Below are 18980 nucleotides of genomic sequence, written 5' to 3'. Positions count from 1 at the left end.
GGAAGAGCAAAAAAAGAAGTATCATATCAGTAAATTAGGTGCCTAAATTGTCTGTTGTATTACCCAGCAAACACCATGAATAATAATAAGGAGGCCAAAAGGCTGTGTAAACCTCAATAGAAAGAGTGCCTTTGATGTGGAACATTGCTCTTCCTCGGCACTCAGACGGCTCCCCCTTTCCCTTCAAAAGGCTTCTGATCCGAATGCAATAGCGGCGTTTAACAGCCTGCATGGATCCCAACCATCTCCCTTCGCTTACAGCCTGTGCAAAGGGAGAAAAGGCAGGAAGATGCAGCGCTGATGAGAAGCTCCCTGCGCCTCCGCTTTGTAGCCTGATCTGGTGTCAGCTCAGACAGAACACATGAACTGCAGGCTGCTTGCTAACACATGTAAATTAAAGCATATTTGCAACGGGTCCCTCTCTGCCTCCTCCTCGGGGCTGTGTCGCCTGCACGCCGGCACCCCTGGGACAGCAGCAGGGGGAGCTCCGCTGTCTGCCGCAGCCCTCGCAGCAGCTGCGGGGTGCAGAGGCGTTCGCAGCAGCTGCGGGGTGCAGAGATGCTTGCTGCAGCTGCGGGGTGCAGAAGCGTTCACTGCAGCTGCGGGGTGCAGAGGCGCTCATGGCAGCTGCAGGGTGCAGAGGCCCTCGCAGCAGCTGCGGGGTGCAGAGGCGTTTGCTGCAGCTGCAGGGTGCAGAGGCGCTTGCAGCAGCTGCGGGGTGCAGAGGCGCTCACGGCAGCTGTGGGGTGCAGAGGCGCTCGCAGCAGCTGTGGGGTGCAGAGGCGCTCGCAGCAGCTGCGGGGTGCAGAGGCGATCGCAGCAGCTGCGGGGTGCAGAGGCGCTCACTGCAGCTGTGGGGTGCAGAGGCCCTCGCAGCAGCTGCGGGGTGCAGAGGTGTTTGCAGCAGCTGCGGGGTGCAGAGGCGTTCGCAGCAGCTGCGGGGTGCAGAAGCGTTCCCAGCAGCTGCGGGGTGCAGAGGCGCTGGCAGCAGCTGCGGGGTGCAGAGGCGCTCAGGGCAGCTGCGGGGTGCAGAGGCGTTCCCAGCAGCTGCAGGGTGCAGAGGAGCTCGCAGCAGCTGCGGGGTGCAGAGGCGCTCGCAGCAGCTGCGGGGTGCAGAGGCGTTCGCTGCAGCTGCAGGGTGCAGAGGCGCTCAGGGCAGCTGCAGGGTGCAGAGGCATTCGCTGCAGCTGCAGGGTGCAGAGGCGCTCACGGCAGCTGCGGGGTGCAGAGGCATTCGCTGCAGCTGCAGGGTGCAGAGGCGCTCACGGCAGCTGCGGGGTGCAGAGGCGTTCGCTGCAGCTGCGGGGTGCAGAGGCGCTCAGGGCAGCTGCGGGGTGCAGAAGCGCTCATGGCAGCTGCGGGGTGCAGAGGCGCTCATGGCAGCTGCGGGGTGCAGAAGCGCTCATGGCAGCTGCGGGGTGCAGAAGCGCTCACGGCAGCTGCGGGGTGCAGAGGCGCTCATGGCAGCTGCGGGGTGCAGAAGCGCTCATGGCAGCTGCGGGGTGCAGAAGCGCTCACGGCAGCTGCGGGGTGCAGAGGCGCTCATGGCAGCTGCGGGGTGCAGAGGCGCTCTCAGCAGCTGCGGGGTGCAGAGGCGCTCGCAGCAGCTGCATGGTGCAGAGGCGTTCGCAGCAGCTGCAGGGTGCAGAGGCGCTCGCAGCAGCTGCGGGGTGCAGAAGCAGGGCAGAACGCAGCCACACAGCCTCTCTCTACCATTCCAGTAATACACAGGAAGCTTGTGCGGGGGTAAGACTTGAAGGCACAGAGGCCAGCAGCCTCAGAGCTCACTCCTGGCTCTGCAATCCTAACCAACACAGAGCACGGTCCTGGTGTGCCTGGGCCAGGACTTCCATTTCCCCTTCTTCCCTGCCAGTTGATTTTATCCCAATGCAGAATCACAGAAACATCCTGGTTGGAAAAGACCTTCAGGATCACCAAGTCCAACCCATACCTCTACTCTACAAGGTGCACCCTAAACCATATCCCCAAGCACCATACCCAAACCACCTTTAAACACACCCAGGGTTGGTGACTCCACCACCTCCCTGTGCAGCTCATTCCAGTGCCTGACCACTCTTGCTGGGAAAAAATCCTTCCTAATGTCCAGTCTGAACCTCCCCAGTGGCAGCCTGAGGCCATTCCCTCTTGTTCTATCACTATTTACCTGTGAGCAGAGCCCAGCAGCAGCCTCTCCACAGCCTCCTTTCAGGTTGCTGTAGACAGTGATGAGGTCTGCCCTCAGCCTCTTCTTCTTCACACTAACCAGAGGTGAGAGAGGTTGTAGAGTCTCCTTCTCTGGTGACTTTCCAGGCCTGTCTGGATGTGTTGCTGTGTGACCTGAGCTGGATTCTATGGTCCTGCTCTGGCAGGGGGGGTGGACTCAATGATCTTTTTGGGTCCCTTCCAACCCCTGACATCTGTGAGCCTGTGAACCATCCCCAGCTCCCTCAGTCACTCCTCATCAGGTTTATTCTCCAGGCCCTTCACAGCTTCCTTGCATTGGCTCCAGCACCTCCACATCCTTCTTGTAATGAGGTGCCTGAAACTGAACTGAGCTGTGGCCTCAGCAGAGCTGAGAACAAGAGGACAATCACCTCCCTAAATGTTCCAGACATCATCATTGGAGGCTCTGCTTATTAATGCAGTGAAATTTACCTTTACCAAGAGACACAAACCTGTTACCAACCTATTGAAACCCAATTGCACTGCATGCCAACAAAGGGTTTAAAACAACTGTCATGTCACACCTCATCATTTTTTTCATCCCCAGGTACTTCTTTATGACTTATAATTAAAATGAGAACCATTTTAAGCTTCTATTCATGAAAAAAAAAAAAGCAGTTCACTGATCCAAACATTAAGGCTGTCTTGGTTTGCACTGGAGTGCAATTAAACATCTTACATGGGCAAAACAGGAGGCAGAGTAACAATTCTGAACTGCACTGAAAAGAAAACCTTAATAAGGCTGATTTCTCATTTTAGGTTGTTCCCAGTAGCTTTTCCTTAAGGGTCCATGTCCAAGTGGAGTCCCTCAAGGATCAGTACTGGGACATGGATATTTGAGGCACCCTCAGCAAGTTTGCCAATGACACCAAGCTGTGTGGTGAGGCTGACAGCTGGAGGGAAGGATACATCCAGAAGGACCTGGACAGGCTGCAGAGCTGGGCTCAAGCCAACCTCATGAAGCTCAACAAGACCAAGTGCAAGGTCCTGCAGCTGAGTCAGGGCAATCCCAAGCACTGATACAGCCTGGGCAGTGCCTGGCTTGAGAGCAGCCCTGAACAAAAGGCCTTGGGGGTGCTGGTGGGTGAGAAGCTCAACAGGAGGCAGCAGTGTGCACTGGCAGCCCAGAGAGCAACCAGAGGCTGGGCTGCAGCAAGAGCAGTGTGAGCAGCAGGGTGAGGGAGGGGATTCTGCCCCTCTGCACCCTCTGCTGAGACCTCACCTGGAACACTGTGCCCCGTGCTGGAGCCCCTGGGACAAGAAAGATCTGGAGGGGCTGGAAGGTGAACAGAGAAGGGGCATAAAGATGAGCAGAGGGCTGGAGCTGCTCTGCTGTGGGGACAGGCTGAGGGGGTTGGGGCTGCTCAGGAGAGGAGAAGGCCCTGGGACACCTCATTGCGGACTTCAACTATCTGAAGAGGGATACAGAAAAGCTGAGGAGAGACTTTTTAGGGCATCAGGTAGTGATAGGACTGGGGGGAATGGAAGAAGTTCTTCACCATGAGGGTGGTGAGACACTGGTACGGGTTGCTCGTGGAAGTTTTTAAGGCCAGGCTGGATGTGGCTCTAGACAGCCTGATCTAGTGTGAGGTGTGCCTGCCCACGGCAGGGAGCTTAGATCTGCCTGATCCTTGAGGGCCCTTCCAGCCCTGACAGTCCTGTGAACTAAAAAGGACTGTTTAGAAAGAGGCACAGCACAGAGCCTGCTTGGAATTCTGCAGGGGGATGAGAGTATCTTATCCCTCTGAACTGGCACTGGCTCAGACTGTGTTTCTGCAAGGCTGATGAAACGAGGCATGTTGTTTCAAGCTCCATGCCATGTCAGACAACAGGACCCTAAAGATGCCCTTCAGTTAATCAGAACAGTCTATTCAGCACCATTCACCTGCTCCAGAAGGCTACTGAAGGGGCTGGCAGTGGTGGTGTGCTGGTGGGATGGCTGTGGATAACATCCCAGACTTAACTGCTGAATCACAGAATCAACCAGGTTGGAAGAGAGCTCCAAGCTCAGCCAGTCCAACCTAGCACCCAGCCCTAGCCAATCAACCAGACCATGGCACTAAGTGCCTCATCCAGGCTTTTCTTGAACACCCCCAGGGACGGTGCCTCCACCACCTCCCTGGGCAGCCCATTCCAATGCCAATCACTCTCTCTGGGAAGAACTTCTTCCTGATATCCAGCCTAGACCTACCCTGGCACAGCTTGAGACAGGTAGCTGCAGAAAAATCCCCAGAGCCTCCAAGGAAGCCCAAATGTGTTCCTTTAGCCCACACCCTGTGCTTTTATTATTTATTTCTATTCTAGAGTACAATTTATGGTGTGTTTAGTAAGAGTTCAGATGAAGGAAGGCATTAAAAACATCTTCTTGTCAGACTGGAACAGAAATTAGAAAGCTACCTGCTCCATGCCATAAATTGGATGCACTGCAGGAGGCAGATGGGAGGGGGAGATAAATCTTGCATGGGAGAGTATTGATATATTTGCTGCTTGCTCTGTGCCATGCCTGATACTGCTGATTTGACTTCAGAACATGAATCCTATCTGAATAAAATGCTGCTTTAGTTTAATTGCAGAAGTTTGGGATGAGGGAATCTCATCCTCAGCAACAGTTCAACCTAATGAACTGATTCTGCCCCTCTGCTCTGCTGAAACCTCACCCTGGAGTACTGAGTCCAGCTCTGGAGCTCTCAGCACAGGAAGGACATGGACCTGATGGAGAAGGTCCAGTGGAGGCCATGAAAATGATCAGGAGGTTGAAGCACCTCTGCTGTGAGAACAGGCTGAGGGAGCTGGGGGTGTTCAGCCTGGAGAGGAGGCTCTGGAGAGACCTAATGGCAACCTGCCAGTGCCTGAGGAGGGCTACAAGAAGGCTGCAGAGGGACTGTTTGCAAAGGCCTGCAGTGAGAGGATGAGGGACAGTGGTTTGAAATGAGAGCAGAGCAGATTCAGATTGGATGTCAGGAACCAGTTTTTTACTGTGAGGTTGGTGGAACATTGGAACAGGCTGCCCAGGGAGGTAGCTGAGGCCCCTTCCCTGGAGATATTCAAGATCAGACTCAACAAGGCTCTAAGCAACCTGATTGAGTTAATAAACGTCTGAGGGCTGGGGTTCAGGGTGGGGGGACAGGCTCTGCTCACTGCTCCCTGGGATAGGACAAGCAGCAATGGATGGAAGCTGCAGCACAGGAGGTTCCAGCTCAACACAAGGGGGAACTTTTTGACTGGAAGGGTCCCAGAGCCCTGGCACAGGCTGCCCAGAGAGGCTGTGGAGTCTCCTTCTCTGGAGCCTTTCCAGGCCTGTCTGGATGTGTTCCTGTGTGCCCTGCACTAGATCCTGTGGCTCTGCTCTGGCAGGGGGGTTGGACTCGATGATCTCTTTGAGTGCCTTCTAACTCCTGACATCTGTGATCTGTGATCCTGTGATCTTGTGAGTGCAGAATGTCCCTGCTGACTGCAACAGGGGCTGGACTGGATGACCTTTGGAGATCTCTTACAACCCAAACCATTCCATGAGTCTCTGAGTCTCTCTCTTCTGTTAGTTGCTGGCTTTTTTCTCCTTAATATTCCAGGTCTCAGGGGTCATTAGTTCAAGATGTGGGTGTACTGCACTGATGCTGGCCGTGCCCATCAAGGCTCCTGTAGTGCCACTTAGAATCACAGAATCATAAAATCAAGCAGGTTGGAAGAGACCTCCAGGCTCATGCAGCCCTACCTAGCACCCAGCCCTGCCCAACCAACCAGACCATGGCACTAAGTGCCCCAGCCAGGCTTGGCTTCAACACCTCCAGGGATGGGTACTCCACCACCTCCCTGAGCAGCCCATTCCAATGCCAATCACTCTCTCTGGCAAGAACCTCCTCCTAACATCCAGCCACTTACCAGGCATTCTCCTGTGAGGTCATCACACGACTCTGCATGGCCAAAGCACCTGCAGGGAGCGCAGACCCCGGCGAAGATTGTGCCGTTCACACGCCTGTGGCCAGGCCAGCAGGACTGCAAGGGAAAGCAGAGCCAGAGTTAGACTCCACCTGAACAGAGAGAGGAAAGCAGTGGTTAAAATACTGGTGAGGTTGGTAGCTGGACACTCTAACCCATACTTGCCAAGTGAATACAGGTACCAACATGGCCCTAGGAAGTTGTTCCTTCTGGCCCTGGGGCTTAGCCTCAATGGGAGGAGAGAGATTAGAGGAAGCCTTAACTTGAGCATTCTTCTGCAGTAGTAAAATGTGCTCGTTTGAGCCTAGCTGGAATGTTTTGGTGAGAAGAATTAGATGCTGGGCTGTGAAACAATGGTGATGTCTGCTGCACTCATAGGCTTGCTGAGATGGATACGAACAAGAACACAAAGAAAGATAGAATCACAGAATCAACCATGTTGGAAGAGAGCTCCAAGCTCAGCCAGCCCAACCTAGCACCCAGCCCTATCCAGTCAACCAGACCATGGCACCAAGTGCCCCATCCAATCTTTTCTTGAACACCCCCAGGCACGGCCACTCCACCACCTCCCTGGGCAGCCCATTCCAATGCCAATCACTCTCTGCCAACAACTTCCTCCTAACATCCAGGTTCTTCTCCCCCTCTACTCTGCCCTGCTGAGACCACAGCTGCAATACTGTGTCCAGTTTGGGGCTCCCCAGCTCAGGAGAGACAGGGACTTGCTGGAGAGAGGCCAGCAGAGAGCCACCAGGGTGAGTGGGGGACTTGAGCATCTCCCCTATGGAGAGAGCCTGAGAGCCCTGGGGCTGTTTGGTCTGGAGAGGAGAAGGCTGAGAGGAGATGTGAGCAATGTGTACAAATCTCTGAGGGGTGGGGGTCAGTGCCTGGGGCCAAGCTCTTTTGGGTGGTCAGCAGCAATAAGCCAAGGAGCAATGGATAGAAACTGGAACAGAGAAGGATTCAGCTCAACATGGGTAGAAACCTCTTTGCTGTGAGCAGAATGCTGCCCAGAGAGGTTGTGGAGTCTCCTTCTCTGGAGCCTTTCCAAACCTACCTGTGTGAACTACCCTGGGTGATGCTGCCTTGGCAGGAGGTTGGACTGGATGAGCTCTGGAGGTCCTTTCCAACTTCTAATGTGATTCTGTCCCTTCCAACCCAAACCATTCTGTGATGCTATGATTAAGATGTTGTTTTTCTGTCAGCACCATTTTGGAAGTGAAAGGCACATCCATTGGTTCCTTCAGGCCTTCTCTCTAGGTTAGTTTCTCTAGCCCCAGCAATAGGTAACCACATTTGGCATGAAACTAGACTGGAAGCCCTAAATATCACACATATGCATGGGGGATTGTAAAGAAAAGGAGAGCTGACAAGCAACTGCCCAGAGTGCCTGCATGAATGGCACACTGAGTGTGCTTTGTGAAGCAGAGCATCTTGGGGTTTGCAACTGTTGCCTTAAAGGCAAAGCACAAGAGGAGTTCATGATGGTTTTTGGCTTCTCTTCACCCCAAGCTATGGCCAGATGAGGTAGTTAAGCACATGTGTCCTTGGATCCACACACCCCAGGGCAACTAAGGGATTAGTTGGGAGAGGGAGCACTTCCTGAGCCTGTGTGTATGTAGAAGAGCATGAAGCTGAGGTGTAACAGTCCTCACAAGAGCACACAAATGACCCTCAGAGACTCGAAGGCAAATGACAAAGCCTTGGGAAAACAAAAGACAGAGAGCAGCAATATGGAGAAGGACCTTGGGGTCCTGGTGGATGAGAAGTTCTTCATGGGACAGCAATGTGCACTTGTGGCCAACAAGGTCAGTGGGCTCCTGGGGTGCATTAGGAAGACTGTGGATAGCAGGGCAAGAGAGGTTCTTCTCCCCATCTACTCTGCCCCAGTCAGGCCTCATCTAGGGGACTGTATCCAGTTCTGGGCTCTCCTGTTGAAGAGGAAGAGGGAGCTACTGGAGAGTGCTCAACAGAGGCTATGAGGATGCTGAAGGGACTGGAAAATCTGAATGATGAGGAAGGGCTGAGAGCCCTGGGGCTGGGTAGCCTGGAGAGGAGAAGCCTGAGGGAGGATTTGAGCAATGGTTACAAAGATCTGAGGGGTGGTAGTCAAGAAGCAGGGTCCAGGCTCTGAGCAGTGCTGTCCTGGGATAGGACAAGGAGCAATGGACACAAACTGGAACCCAAGGAGTTGCACCTCAGTGTGAGGATGCTGGAGCCTTGGAGCAGGCTGCCCAGAGAGGATGTGGAGTCTCCTTCTCCGGAGACTTTCAAGACTCACCTGAACATGTTCCTGTGTGACCTGCCCTAGATAATCCTGCTTTGGTAGGGGGTCCCTTCCAACTTGTACTGTGTGATTCTGTCCCTTCCAACCCCTACCATTCTGTGATTCTGTGATTATCAAATGCAATGAAACATCATCTAGGTAACTAGACAAGGGATTCCCATCAGGAACAGGCAGCTCTCTCACTATTTCCTTCTAGCACAGGGCCATTGGTAGAATAGAATAGAATAGAATAGAATAGAATAGAATAGAATAGAATAGAATAGAATAGAATAGAATAGAATAGAATAGAATAGAATCAAGCAGCTTGGAAGAGAGCTCCAAGCTCAGCCAGCCCAACCTAGCACCCAGCCCTGGCCAGTCAACCAGACCATGGCACTAAGTGCCCCAGCCAGGCTTGGCTTCAACACCTCCAGGCACAGCCACTCCACCACCTCCCTGGGCAGCCCATTCCAATGCCAATCACTCTCTCTGACAACAACTTCCTCCTGACATCCAGCCTAGACCTGCCCTGGCACAACTTGAGACTGTGTCCCCTTGTTCTGTTGCTGGTTGCCTGGGAGCAGAGCCCAACCCCAGCTGGCTATAAGCTCCCTTTACAACCATCACAGCATCAGTACACATGCTCTGGGCTGCACCACGACACTCACCTCACATGAGCTGCCATCGTATCCTGGGGGACACTCACACAGCTCCACTGCAGATGCCACCTTCCTTCCAGCTGAAGTGTGTCCAGCAGCTTCCATGCTAACGTTTCTCAGCCTGTGTGTAACAGAAGGGAAAGAGTGAAAACAGCAAATCAGAGCAGTGTAGCTGCAGCTGGATGCCACAACCATTCCTGTGACATGCTGTGGCTTGGCTGTGTTTGCCTGTTTGAAAATAGGGAGGTTTTCCTATCAGCTCTCTCTTCCTAAAGCACACAGCTCTGGGATTGTTCTCATTCTCTGTCCATCATCTGAGGGAGACTGTGGTCAGGCAGACACTGACAAAAGATTAGACACATTAGGTCCCATCACTGGACCAGCAGTTTGCTCTCCTCAGACCCCACTTGCAGTCCTGGGTGCAGTTCTGGAGCCCCCAACACAAGCAGGACATGGAAGTGTTAGAGCCAGTCCAGAGGAGGCCACCGAGATGCTGAGAGGGCTGCAGCAGCACAGGCTGAGAGAGTTGGGGCTGTGCAGCCTGGAGAGGAGAAGGCTTCCAGGAGACCTTGGAGTGGCCTTGCAGGATCTGCAGGGGGCTCCAGGAGGGCTGGGGAGGGACTATTGACAAGGTCTGGGAATGCCAGGAGGAGGAGGAATGGGTTTGAAGTGGCAGAGGAGAGATTGAAAGTGGATGTTAGGAAGAAGCTGTTTGCAGTGAGGGTGGTGAGAGACTGGCACAGGTTAAGGGTGGTGAGAGACTGGCACAGGTTAAGGGTGGTGAGAGACTGGCACAGGTTGAGGATGGTGAGACACTGGCACAGGTTGAGGGTGGTGAGACACTGGCACAGGTTGCCCAGGGAGGTTGTGGAGCACAGAAGCACCCAATGTGATCAAAGATCACATTGGGTGCTTCTGTGCTCCACAACCTCCCTGGAGGTGTTGAGCACCAGGTTGGATGAGTCCTTGAGTGACCTGTTCTAGTGGGAGGTGTCCCTGCCCATGGCAGGGGGCTTGGAACTGGCTGAGCTTTGAGGTCCCTTCCAACCTAAGCCATTCTATGATTCCATGATTCTGTGAGAGGCTGCTCCTGGCCTGCAACCCACCACAGGTGGCAGCTGCATGGGGCACAGAGCATGTCTGCCACTGAGCAGTGCCTCCAGATTTGACCAACCACTGCCCCGGCTTTAGAGGAGATTGCAGGATCAGGTTCTGCTTGTAGGGGATTCTTATTCAGCAGGATCTAAGTGGTAGCTGCACCAACACAAAAGGCAGAGGTGGAGAACTTTGTGTTCCTTGCTGTTGGACCTGATGGTCTGAAAGGTGCTTTCTGGTGATCCTAAATGTACTTTCAGATGATCCTAAAGGTGCTCTCAGATGACCTTAAAGGTACTTTCTGATGACCTTAAAGGTACTTTCAGATGATCCTAAAGTTACTTTCTGATGACCTTAAAGGTACTTTCAGATGATCCTAAAGTTACTTTCTGATGACCTTAAAGGTACTTTCAGATGATCCTAAAGATACTTTCAGATGACCTTAAAGGTACTTTCAGGTGATCCTAAAGGTACTTTCTGATGACCTTAAAGGTACTTTCAGATGATCCTAAAGGTACTTTCTGATGACCTTAAAGGTACTTTCTGATGACCTTAAAGGTACTTTCAGATGATCCTAAAGATACTTTCAGATGACTTTAAAGGTACTTTCAGATGATCCTAAAGATACTTCCAGATGACTTTAAAGATACTTTCAGATGATCCTAAAGGTACTTTCTGATGACCTTAAAGGTACTTTCAGATGATCCTAAAGGTACTTTCTGATGACCTTAAAGGTACTTTCAGATGACTTTAAAGATACTTTCAGATGATCCTAAAGGTACTTTCTGATGACCTTAAAGGTACTTTCAGATGATTCTAAAGTTACTTTCAGATGACCTTAAAGGTACTTTCAGATGATCCTAAAGGTACTTTCTGATGACCTTAAAGGTACTTTCAGATGATCCTAAAGTTACTTTCTGATGACCTTAAAGGTACTTTCAGATGATCCTAAAGTTACTTTCAGATGACCTTAAAGGTACTTTCAGATGACCTTAAAGGTGCTTTCAGATGATCCTAAAGATACTTCCAGATGACTTTAAAGGTACTTTCAGATGATCCTAAAGGTACTTTCAGACAATCTTAAAGGTACTTTAAAGCCTACCTGACTCTCTGATTCTATGCAGAATCACTCCTACAGAATAGCTGCCAGAGAGTGGCCAAAGCACTGCTGTTTAGCCAAACATTGGCCATGGCTTTCATTTTAAAGCCCCTTGAAGTATGAAGAGAGAGACAAGAGAAGCCTTTTGATAATCTTGACAGGTAGTATGTGAACCAGATGTGGTTTATCTCAGCAGCATCCATCTGGGGAAAGAAACAGGGGATTTGGGGGTTTAATTCTTGTGAGAGTTGTGGAGGCACATGAAGGCACTCTGGAGGCTGAATGCCTTCTGTTTCCAGCCAGCACTCTCAGCACTGTTGGATTGCTACAGCTACCTGAAAAGCTTTTTTTCAGCAGAAAATACCTTTCTAGCAGGACATGAATTTTCTTCATACTCCATTTGCTTTGCAAAATGTAACCCAGGCTCTTTCTCTTTGGTTGTTTCTTTCTCCATTCTAAAGTGTTTATCTTTTGGCTGCCAAAAGAAAAAACCCCAATCCCACCCAAAATCTGCCAATTCTTTGGATGACCTTGGATAAGAAAACCACCAAGAAAAATATTGTGGTTTTCCTGCAGTGGTTGGAGGAAAGGTTCAGAGAGGATCTTTTGCCATGCAGTTTGATGACTGCTCTTGATGAGACAGGCAGGAAAGGTAAGGAAGCTGGGGAAGGAAGGTGGCTGAGAGTGCAGAATCAGAGTCACAGAAACATTCAGGCTGGAAGAGCTCCTGGGGATCACCAAGTCCAACCAATAACCACCCTCTGCAAGGCTCACCCTAAACCATATCCCCAAGCACCACATCCTAGTCTGGAGAAGAGAAGATTGAGAGGGGATTTAATACATATCTGTAACTCTCTGGGGGCAGGAGGCTGGGGAGGGAATGGACAGGCTCTGCTCACTGCTGCCTGGGATAGGACAAGCAGCAATGGATGGAAGCTGCAGCACAGGAGGTTCCAGCTCAACACAAGGGGGAACTTCTTGGCTGGAAGGGTCCCAGAGCCCTGGCACAGGCTGCCCAGAGAGGCTGAGAGGTGTTCAAGAAAAGCCTGGATGAGGCACTTAGTGCCATGATGTGGTTGATTGGCAGGGGCTGGGTGCTAGGTTGGGCTAGATGAGCTCGGAGGTCTCTTCAACCTGCTTGATTCTGTGACTCCTTCTCTGGAGCCCTTCAAGGCCTGTCTGGATGTGCTCCTGTGTGCCCTGAGCTATACTGTGTGCTCCTGCTTGTTGTGGTAGGCCTGATAGGCCCCAAATAGGCTCATACATGTCCTGCCTTGCCTAGGCAGGCTCCTCTGCTCCACCAGGGAGGCAAGCGGGGGATATGGACACACAAGGACCTGTAGCCACTGAGCCTGGCCTGCCCAGGGCCCTGTGGTGTGAGGCACACACTGAGCTTGTGCCTGCCTAGGGCAAGGCCTGTGCTGCTCCCAAATGAGGGAGAAGAGAGCCTGTGCCCTTGCCTAACATGGTCAGCTTTGGCTAACTGCCATCCTGGTTGGCTCTTCTGTGTCCAAAGGGCAATAAACTTCAGCCCACATTGATAAAAGGACATACAAAAACCTGCTTTTGCTCCCCTGCTTTGCTGCCCTGCTCTGTGCCTGCTCTCTCTGCTTTGCTTCTCTGCTTTCCTCCCCTACTCTTTGCCTGCTCTCTCTGCTTTGGCTTCTCTGCTTTGCTTCCCTGCTTTGCTCCCCTGCTTCTGCTTCCCTGCTTCTGCTTCCCTGCTTCTGCTTCCCTGCTTCTGCTTCCCTGCTTCTGCTTCTGCTTCCCTGCTTCTGCTTCCCTGCTTTGCTTCCCTGCTTCTGCTTCCCTGCTTTGCTTCCCTGCTTTGCTCCTCTGCTTTGCTCCCCTGCTTCTGCTTCCCTGCTTTGCTTCCCTGCTTTGCTCCCCTGCTTTGCTCCCCTGCTTCTGCTTCCCTGCTTTGCTTCCCTGCTTTGCTCCCCTGCTTCTGCTTCCCTGCTTTGCTTCCCTGCTTTGCTCCCCTGCTTTGCTTCCCTGCTTTGCTTCCCTGCTTTTCTTCCCTGCTTCTGCTTCCCTGCTTTGCTCCCCTGCTTTGCTTCCCTGCTTCTGCTTCCCTGCTTTGCTTCCCTGCTTTGCTCCCCTGCTTTGCTCCCCTGCTTTGCTTCCCTGCTTTGCTTCCCTGCTTCTGCTTCCCTGCTTCTGCTTCCCTGCTTTGCTCCCCTGCTTTGCTTCCCTGCTTTGCTTCCCTGCTTCTGCTTCCCTGCTTCTGCTTCCCTGCTTTGCTCCTCTGCTTTGCTTCCCTGCTTTGCTTCCCTGCTTCTGCTTCCCTGCTTTGCTCCCCTGCTTTGCTCCCCTGCTTTTGCTTCCCTGCTTTGCTTCCCTGCTTCTGCTTCCCTGCTTTGCTCCCCTGTTTTGCTCCCCTGCTTTGCTCCCCTGCTTTGCTTCCCTGCTTTGCTCCCCTGCTTTGCTTCCCTGCTTTGCTTCCCTGCTTTGCTCCCCTGCTTTGCTCCCCTGCTTTGCTTCCCTGCTTCTGCTTCCCTGCTTTGCTCCCCTGTTTTGCTCCCCTGCTTTGCTCCCCTGCTTTGCTTCCCTGCTTTGCTTCCCTGCTTTGCTCCCCTGCTTTGCTTCCCTGCTTTGCTTCCCTGCTTTGCTTCCCTGCTTTGCTCCCCTGCTTTGCTTCCCTGCTTTGCTTCCCTGCTTTGCTCCCCTGCTCTGTGCCTGCTCTCTCTGCTGTGCCCAGCCCTGCTGCCATTGCACACTGCCTCACTGCCTGCCTGGTGAACTCCACTGCTGCAGTTACCAGGAGCAGACCCTGGATGCCTGCACACCATCAGCCTGTGTGGCCAGCTGACACCGTGCTGAGACTGCACATATCTGCCCCTGCACCTGATGTCCTGCCTGGAGTCCCTGGACTCACACACAGGTGGTGCAGAAGCAGCCAGGAGACAGGGGCAGAGATTGGCTGTGTCCTGTCCCCAGAAGAAGATCCAAGCCTCAACGTCCAACAAGGCAGAGTCCCCTGGCAGCATCTGGGCACTGTCTGGGCTGTGGGCAGCCCTGTGAGAGTAATAACAACAATCTGTGAGTGAATGCTGAGTGCCTCTCTGTGATGCTCTACTGCCTGCTGCCATGGAGCAGAAGGAGCTGGGGCCCAGCTGCTGGGCAAGCAGCACATTGGCTGCGAGCGGCGTTTGAGCGCAGGAACCTCCTGTGCCAGGTCAGTGAATGTTTGTGTGCTTTGCTGGCTGTTACCAGGGCTGGATCTGGGCCAGAGAAGGTTTCCATCACTGTGTAAGCACAGAGCTGTCAGTGGGGGGGTGGCAGAGCTCTGAATAGCAACATTAATAAACAACACTAACTTTGGGCAGTATCACCTCGCATCAATTCATTTCCCCTCCCCAACACTGCTCTGGCAGGGGGGGTTGGACTCGATGATCTCTTTGGGTCCCTTCCAACCCCTGACATCCTGGGAGCCTGTGATCCTTCAAAGCTCAGCTCTGCTCCTGGACACAGCCACACCCCAGGTGTGCCAAGCTCTCACCTGCCAGCACAGCAGCTCTGCAGTGGTGACAGTAAGATCCCCAGGGAGGACAGTGGCCCAACAGGAGACTGCATTTGTGGCCAGAACACAGAAATTCGACTCCAATCAACTCAAAAGTTAGGATGGGAGCTTCAGACAAGCAGAAATGTTACCATCAGTGGGGTTGTGGATGAGCTTTGGAGGAACTACCAGTGAAGATTATGCAGTTAGAGAGCTGAGTTTAATTTGGTGATACTAGAAGCTCTCTGAGAGACTCTTGAAACTCTTTTAAGAGAAGGAGGCAGCTTCCTAGCCTGACCTGCAGTGAGATCTCTCTCACATCTCAGTGTTTCCCCTTGGCTTCCTTGCAGCATGCTTATTTTGCAATCATCCTCTTGCACTTTCCTTTACAGTAAGATAAACACTTTCCAGGATATTAAATCTCAAAAATGGTGATGAATCACAGAATTAGCCAGGCTGGAAGAGAGCTCCAAGCTCAGCCAGCCCAACCTAGCACCCAGCCCTGGCCAACCAACCAGACCATGGCACTAAGTGCCCCAGCCAGGCTTGGCTTCAACACCTCCAGCCACAGCCACTCCACCACCTCCCTGGGCAGCCCATTCCAATGCTAATCACTCTCTCTGACAACAACTTCCTCCTAACAGCCAGCCTAGACCTGCCCTGGCACAGCTTGAGGCTGTGTCCCCTTCTTCTGTTGCTGGCTGCCTGGCAGCAGAGCCCAACCCCACCTGGCTACAGCCTCCCTGCAGGCAGCTGCAGGCAGCAATGAGCTCTGCCCTGAGCCTCCTCTGCTGCAGGCTGCACACCCCCAGCTCCCTCAGCCTCTCCTCACAGGGCTCTGCTCCAGGACCCTCCCCAGCCTTGCTGCCCTCCTCTGGACTCCTTCCAGCACCTCAACATCTCTCTGCAATGCAGGAGCCCAGAACTGGACACAGCACTCCAGGGGTGGCCTGAGCAGTGCTGAGCACAGGGGCAGAAGAACCTCCCTTGTCCTGCTGCCCACACTGCTCCTCAGCCAGCCCAGGATGCCATTGGCTCTGCTGCCCACCTGGGCACTGCTGCCTCAGCTTCAGCTCCTCTCTCCCAGCACCCCCAGCTCCCTCTCTGCCTGGCTGCTCTCAGCCACTCTGGCCCCAGCCTGTAGTGCTGCTTGGGGTTGTTGTGGCCAAAGTGCAGAACCCTGCCCTTGGCCTTGTTCAATCTCATCCCCTTGGCCTCTGCCCAGCCATGCAGCCTGGCCAGGTCCCTCTGCAGGGCTCTGCTACCTTCCAACAGATCAACACTAAAAAAACCCAAACCAATCTAACAATGTAAGGAGAAAGACCTGTAAATGAAGGAAGAAATAACTACCAAAAGGCAAGTTTTATTCCTCCTTTGAACTGCAGCTCATTCCCTCTCAGCACAGCTCTTGGGAGAAGCAGAAGCACTCACACACACACACACACACAAACAATCCACCCAGCATTAGCCCCCATTTGTAGTCACTGAATGGTTCTAATTTTCATTACCTTCTGCTATTTGCTAAATGGGATTTTAATGTGGTTAACACTTTTCTGCATTAAGAGTTTCCCAGTGAAGGGAGCTGCAGTGATTATTGCTGGGGGTTGGGGTGGGTTTTTTTCCCCCTCCTCTCCCATTTTGATGGTGCAGTTTTGATTCCTGGCTGCCACTCTGCACTCATTAAAATACATAATGCTGGCAGTAATGGGGCACTGCATCCTGGAGACGCAGCAACAATCTGAGATGCAACATTGAGACCAAATATTTAAGCTGACTGTTGCTGTCAGCAGGCAACTGTTGACTTCTAAAAACAAACAACATTAGAAGGGAAGGGAACGTTTCAGGCAGCATCAGCATAGTTTACTGTCTGCTGTGCCAGGCATCTGAATCACATCAGCTACAGGAGGCACACGAAGTACTGACCCAGTTATGGCTCTCTTGTCTTGAAGCCATTTCTGCATATGGAAGGAAACCCCTTGGCTTTTTCTACCTTCTTCCCTCTTCCTCCCAGTGCTAGAGAATCCAGCACTGATTCTCTATGTGTATCACACAGTATCACAGTATCACAGTCTCACAGTATCATCAGGGTTGGAAGAGACCTCACAGATCATCAAGTCCAACCCTTTACCACAGAGCTCAAGGCCAGACCATGGCACCAAGTGCCACGTCCAGTCCTGCCTTGAACAGCTCCAGGGACGGCGACTCCACCACCTCCCCGGGCAGCCCATTCCAGTGTCCAATGACTCTCTCAGGGAAGAACTTTCTCCTCACCTCCAGCCTAAATCTCCCCTGGCACAGCCTGAGGCTGTGTCCTCTTGTTCTGGTGCTGGCCACCTGAGAGAAGAGAGCAACCTCCCCCTGGCCACAACCTCCCCTCAGGTAGTTGCAGACAGCAATGAGGTCTGCCCTGAGCCTCCTCTTCTCCAGGCTAACCAATCCCAGCTCCCTCAGCCTCTCCTCGTAGGGCTGTGCTCAAGGCTGCAAGCACTCCCTTCTCTTTGGCACCTCCCTTCCCAGTGCCCATCTGAGTGCCTCCAACAGCAGCAGCCACTTGGAATGTTCAGACTGAACAATCAGTGCAACCAAACTGTCTTTGAAGCACAGTGGATCTGCAGGTTTGAGACCTATGAGGAGAGGCTGAGGGAGCTGGGGGTGTGCAGCCTGCAGCAGAGGAGGCTCAGAGCAGAGCTCATTGCTGTCTGCAGCTGCCAGCAGGGAGGCTGTAGCCAGGTGGGGGTTGGCCTCTCCTGCCAGGCAACCAGCAACAGAACAAGGGGACACAGTCTCCAGTTGTGCTGGGGTAGGTCTAGGTTGGATGTTAGGAGGAAGTTGTTGTCAGAGAGAGTGATTGGCATTGGAATGGGCTGCCCAGGGAGGTGGTGGAGGCACCGTGCCTGGAGGTCTTCAAGAAAAGCCTGGATGAGGCACTTAGTGCCATGGTCTGGTTGATTGGCCAGGGCTGGGTGCTAGGTTGGACTGGATGATCTTGGAGGTCTCTTCCATCCTGGTTGATTCTATGATTCTGTGATTCATTGGAGCATTTTAATGAGAGAAATTAGATCATTGTCTGTCAAAAGACAATCAGGTGATGTCTGCATTACCCATTCATCCTGCCGGGACATATAAAAGCAAGGACACAAACACAGATCAGGTCAGTCTCTGCCTGGCTGTCACCATATTAACTCTTCTGCCTGTCCCTGCACATTCCCAACTCATCATTCTGCTTCTAACTCCTCTTGCTGACCTTTCCAACTCACCCTGCACATAGCACCTCCAACCTAGCACCCAGCCCTGGCCAACCAACCAGACCATGGCACTAAGTGCCCCAGCCAGGCTTGGCTTCAACACCTCCAGCCACAGAGACTCCACCACCTCCCTGGGCAGCCCATTCCAATGCCAATCACTCTCTCTGACAACAACTTCCTAACAACATCCATCCTGAACCTGCCCTGGCACAACTTGAGGCTGTGTCCCCTTGTTCTGTTGCTGCTTGCCTGGCAGAAGAGCCCAACTCCACCTGGCTACAGCCTCCCAGGCAGGTTAAACTAAACAAGGGTGAAAAATACAACCCTCAAGTTAGCTCCTGCTAACTGCAGACAACTCCATTGAACTTTCAAGTCTCTTTCTCCCTGACTGCAAGGAAGTTGCTTAATCTTTGGAAGTTGCTTCCGTTCTGGCCTCTTCTGAAAGCCAGATGCTAATAGCATCCTTGGTAGTCCTTAACCAGGCCATGCCATTGTCCATTGTGAGATCTTTCAGGACTTAAGTGAGTCAGTTGCTTCATAGAGCAATCCCTAATTATTATGTTGAACAGCTCTGCTGATGCTTTGAGGCAGAAAGTGTCACTGGTGAAGGATCTAATCACCCTGTAATATTGCTGTCTCTCTGCCAGACCCTCTTTACTCTCTCAGAGGAATTGCCACCACACATACCTGCTCAGGAGACAGTAAAGCTCCTCTTATTTCATACCTACTTATCTGTTAAAGCTTAGCTCTGTGCTACTTCTTTGGCAAAAATTACTTCCCTTGAAATCCATCAACAGAGATCCTGAATCAGTCCAAGGTATCACAACAATTATCCACTTCCCTGGCTCTGGATCAGGAGTGAGGCTGCCTTCCAGCCCACCTGGAGTATTTGCTCATAGGATTATAGAGCTCTTGAGGTTGGAAGAGACCTCTGAGATCACCAAGAGCTCACAACCTC

General features: G+C 52.5%; 1 protein-coding gene across 1 annotated transcript in view; it reads right to left on the bottom strand.

Moving 5' to 3' along the window:
• Positions 1 to 18980, bottom strand: part of LAMA2 (laminin subunit alpha 2) — a 554587-nt gene that overhangs the window by 274319 nt on the left and 261288 nt on the right. The window contains exons 15-16 of the mRNA XM_064170111.1: positions 9091 to 9202; positions 6103 to 6216 (exon numbers count right to left, since the gene is read on the bottom strand). Coding sequence (XP_064026181.1) covers positions 6103 to 6216; positions 9091 to 9202 — 226 coding nt within the window. The remainder of the gene's footprint in view (positions 1 to 6102; positions 6217 to 9090; positions 9203 to 18980) is intronic.

This window comes from Pogoniulus pusillus, chromosome 33 (assembly GCF_015220805.1).
Source record: "Pogoniulus pusillus isolate bPogPus1 chromosome 33, bPogPus1.pri, whole genome shotgun sequence".
Taxonomy (NCBI): Eukaryota; Metazoa; Chordata; class Aves; order Piciformes; family Lybiidae; genus Pogoniulus; species Pogoniulus pusillus.
Note: the sequence above shows the minus strand (reverse complement) of the source record. Positions and strands in the feature narration are given on the sequence as shown.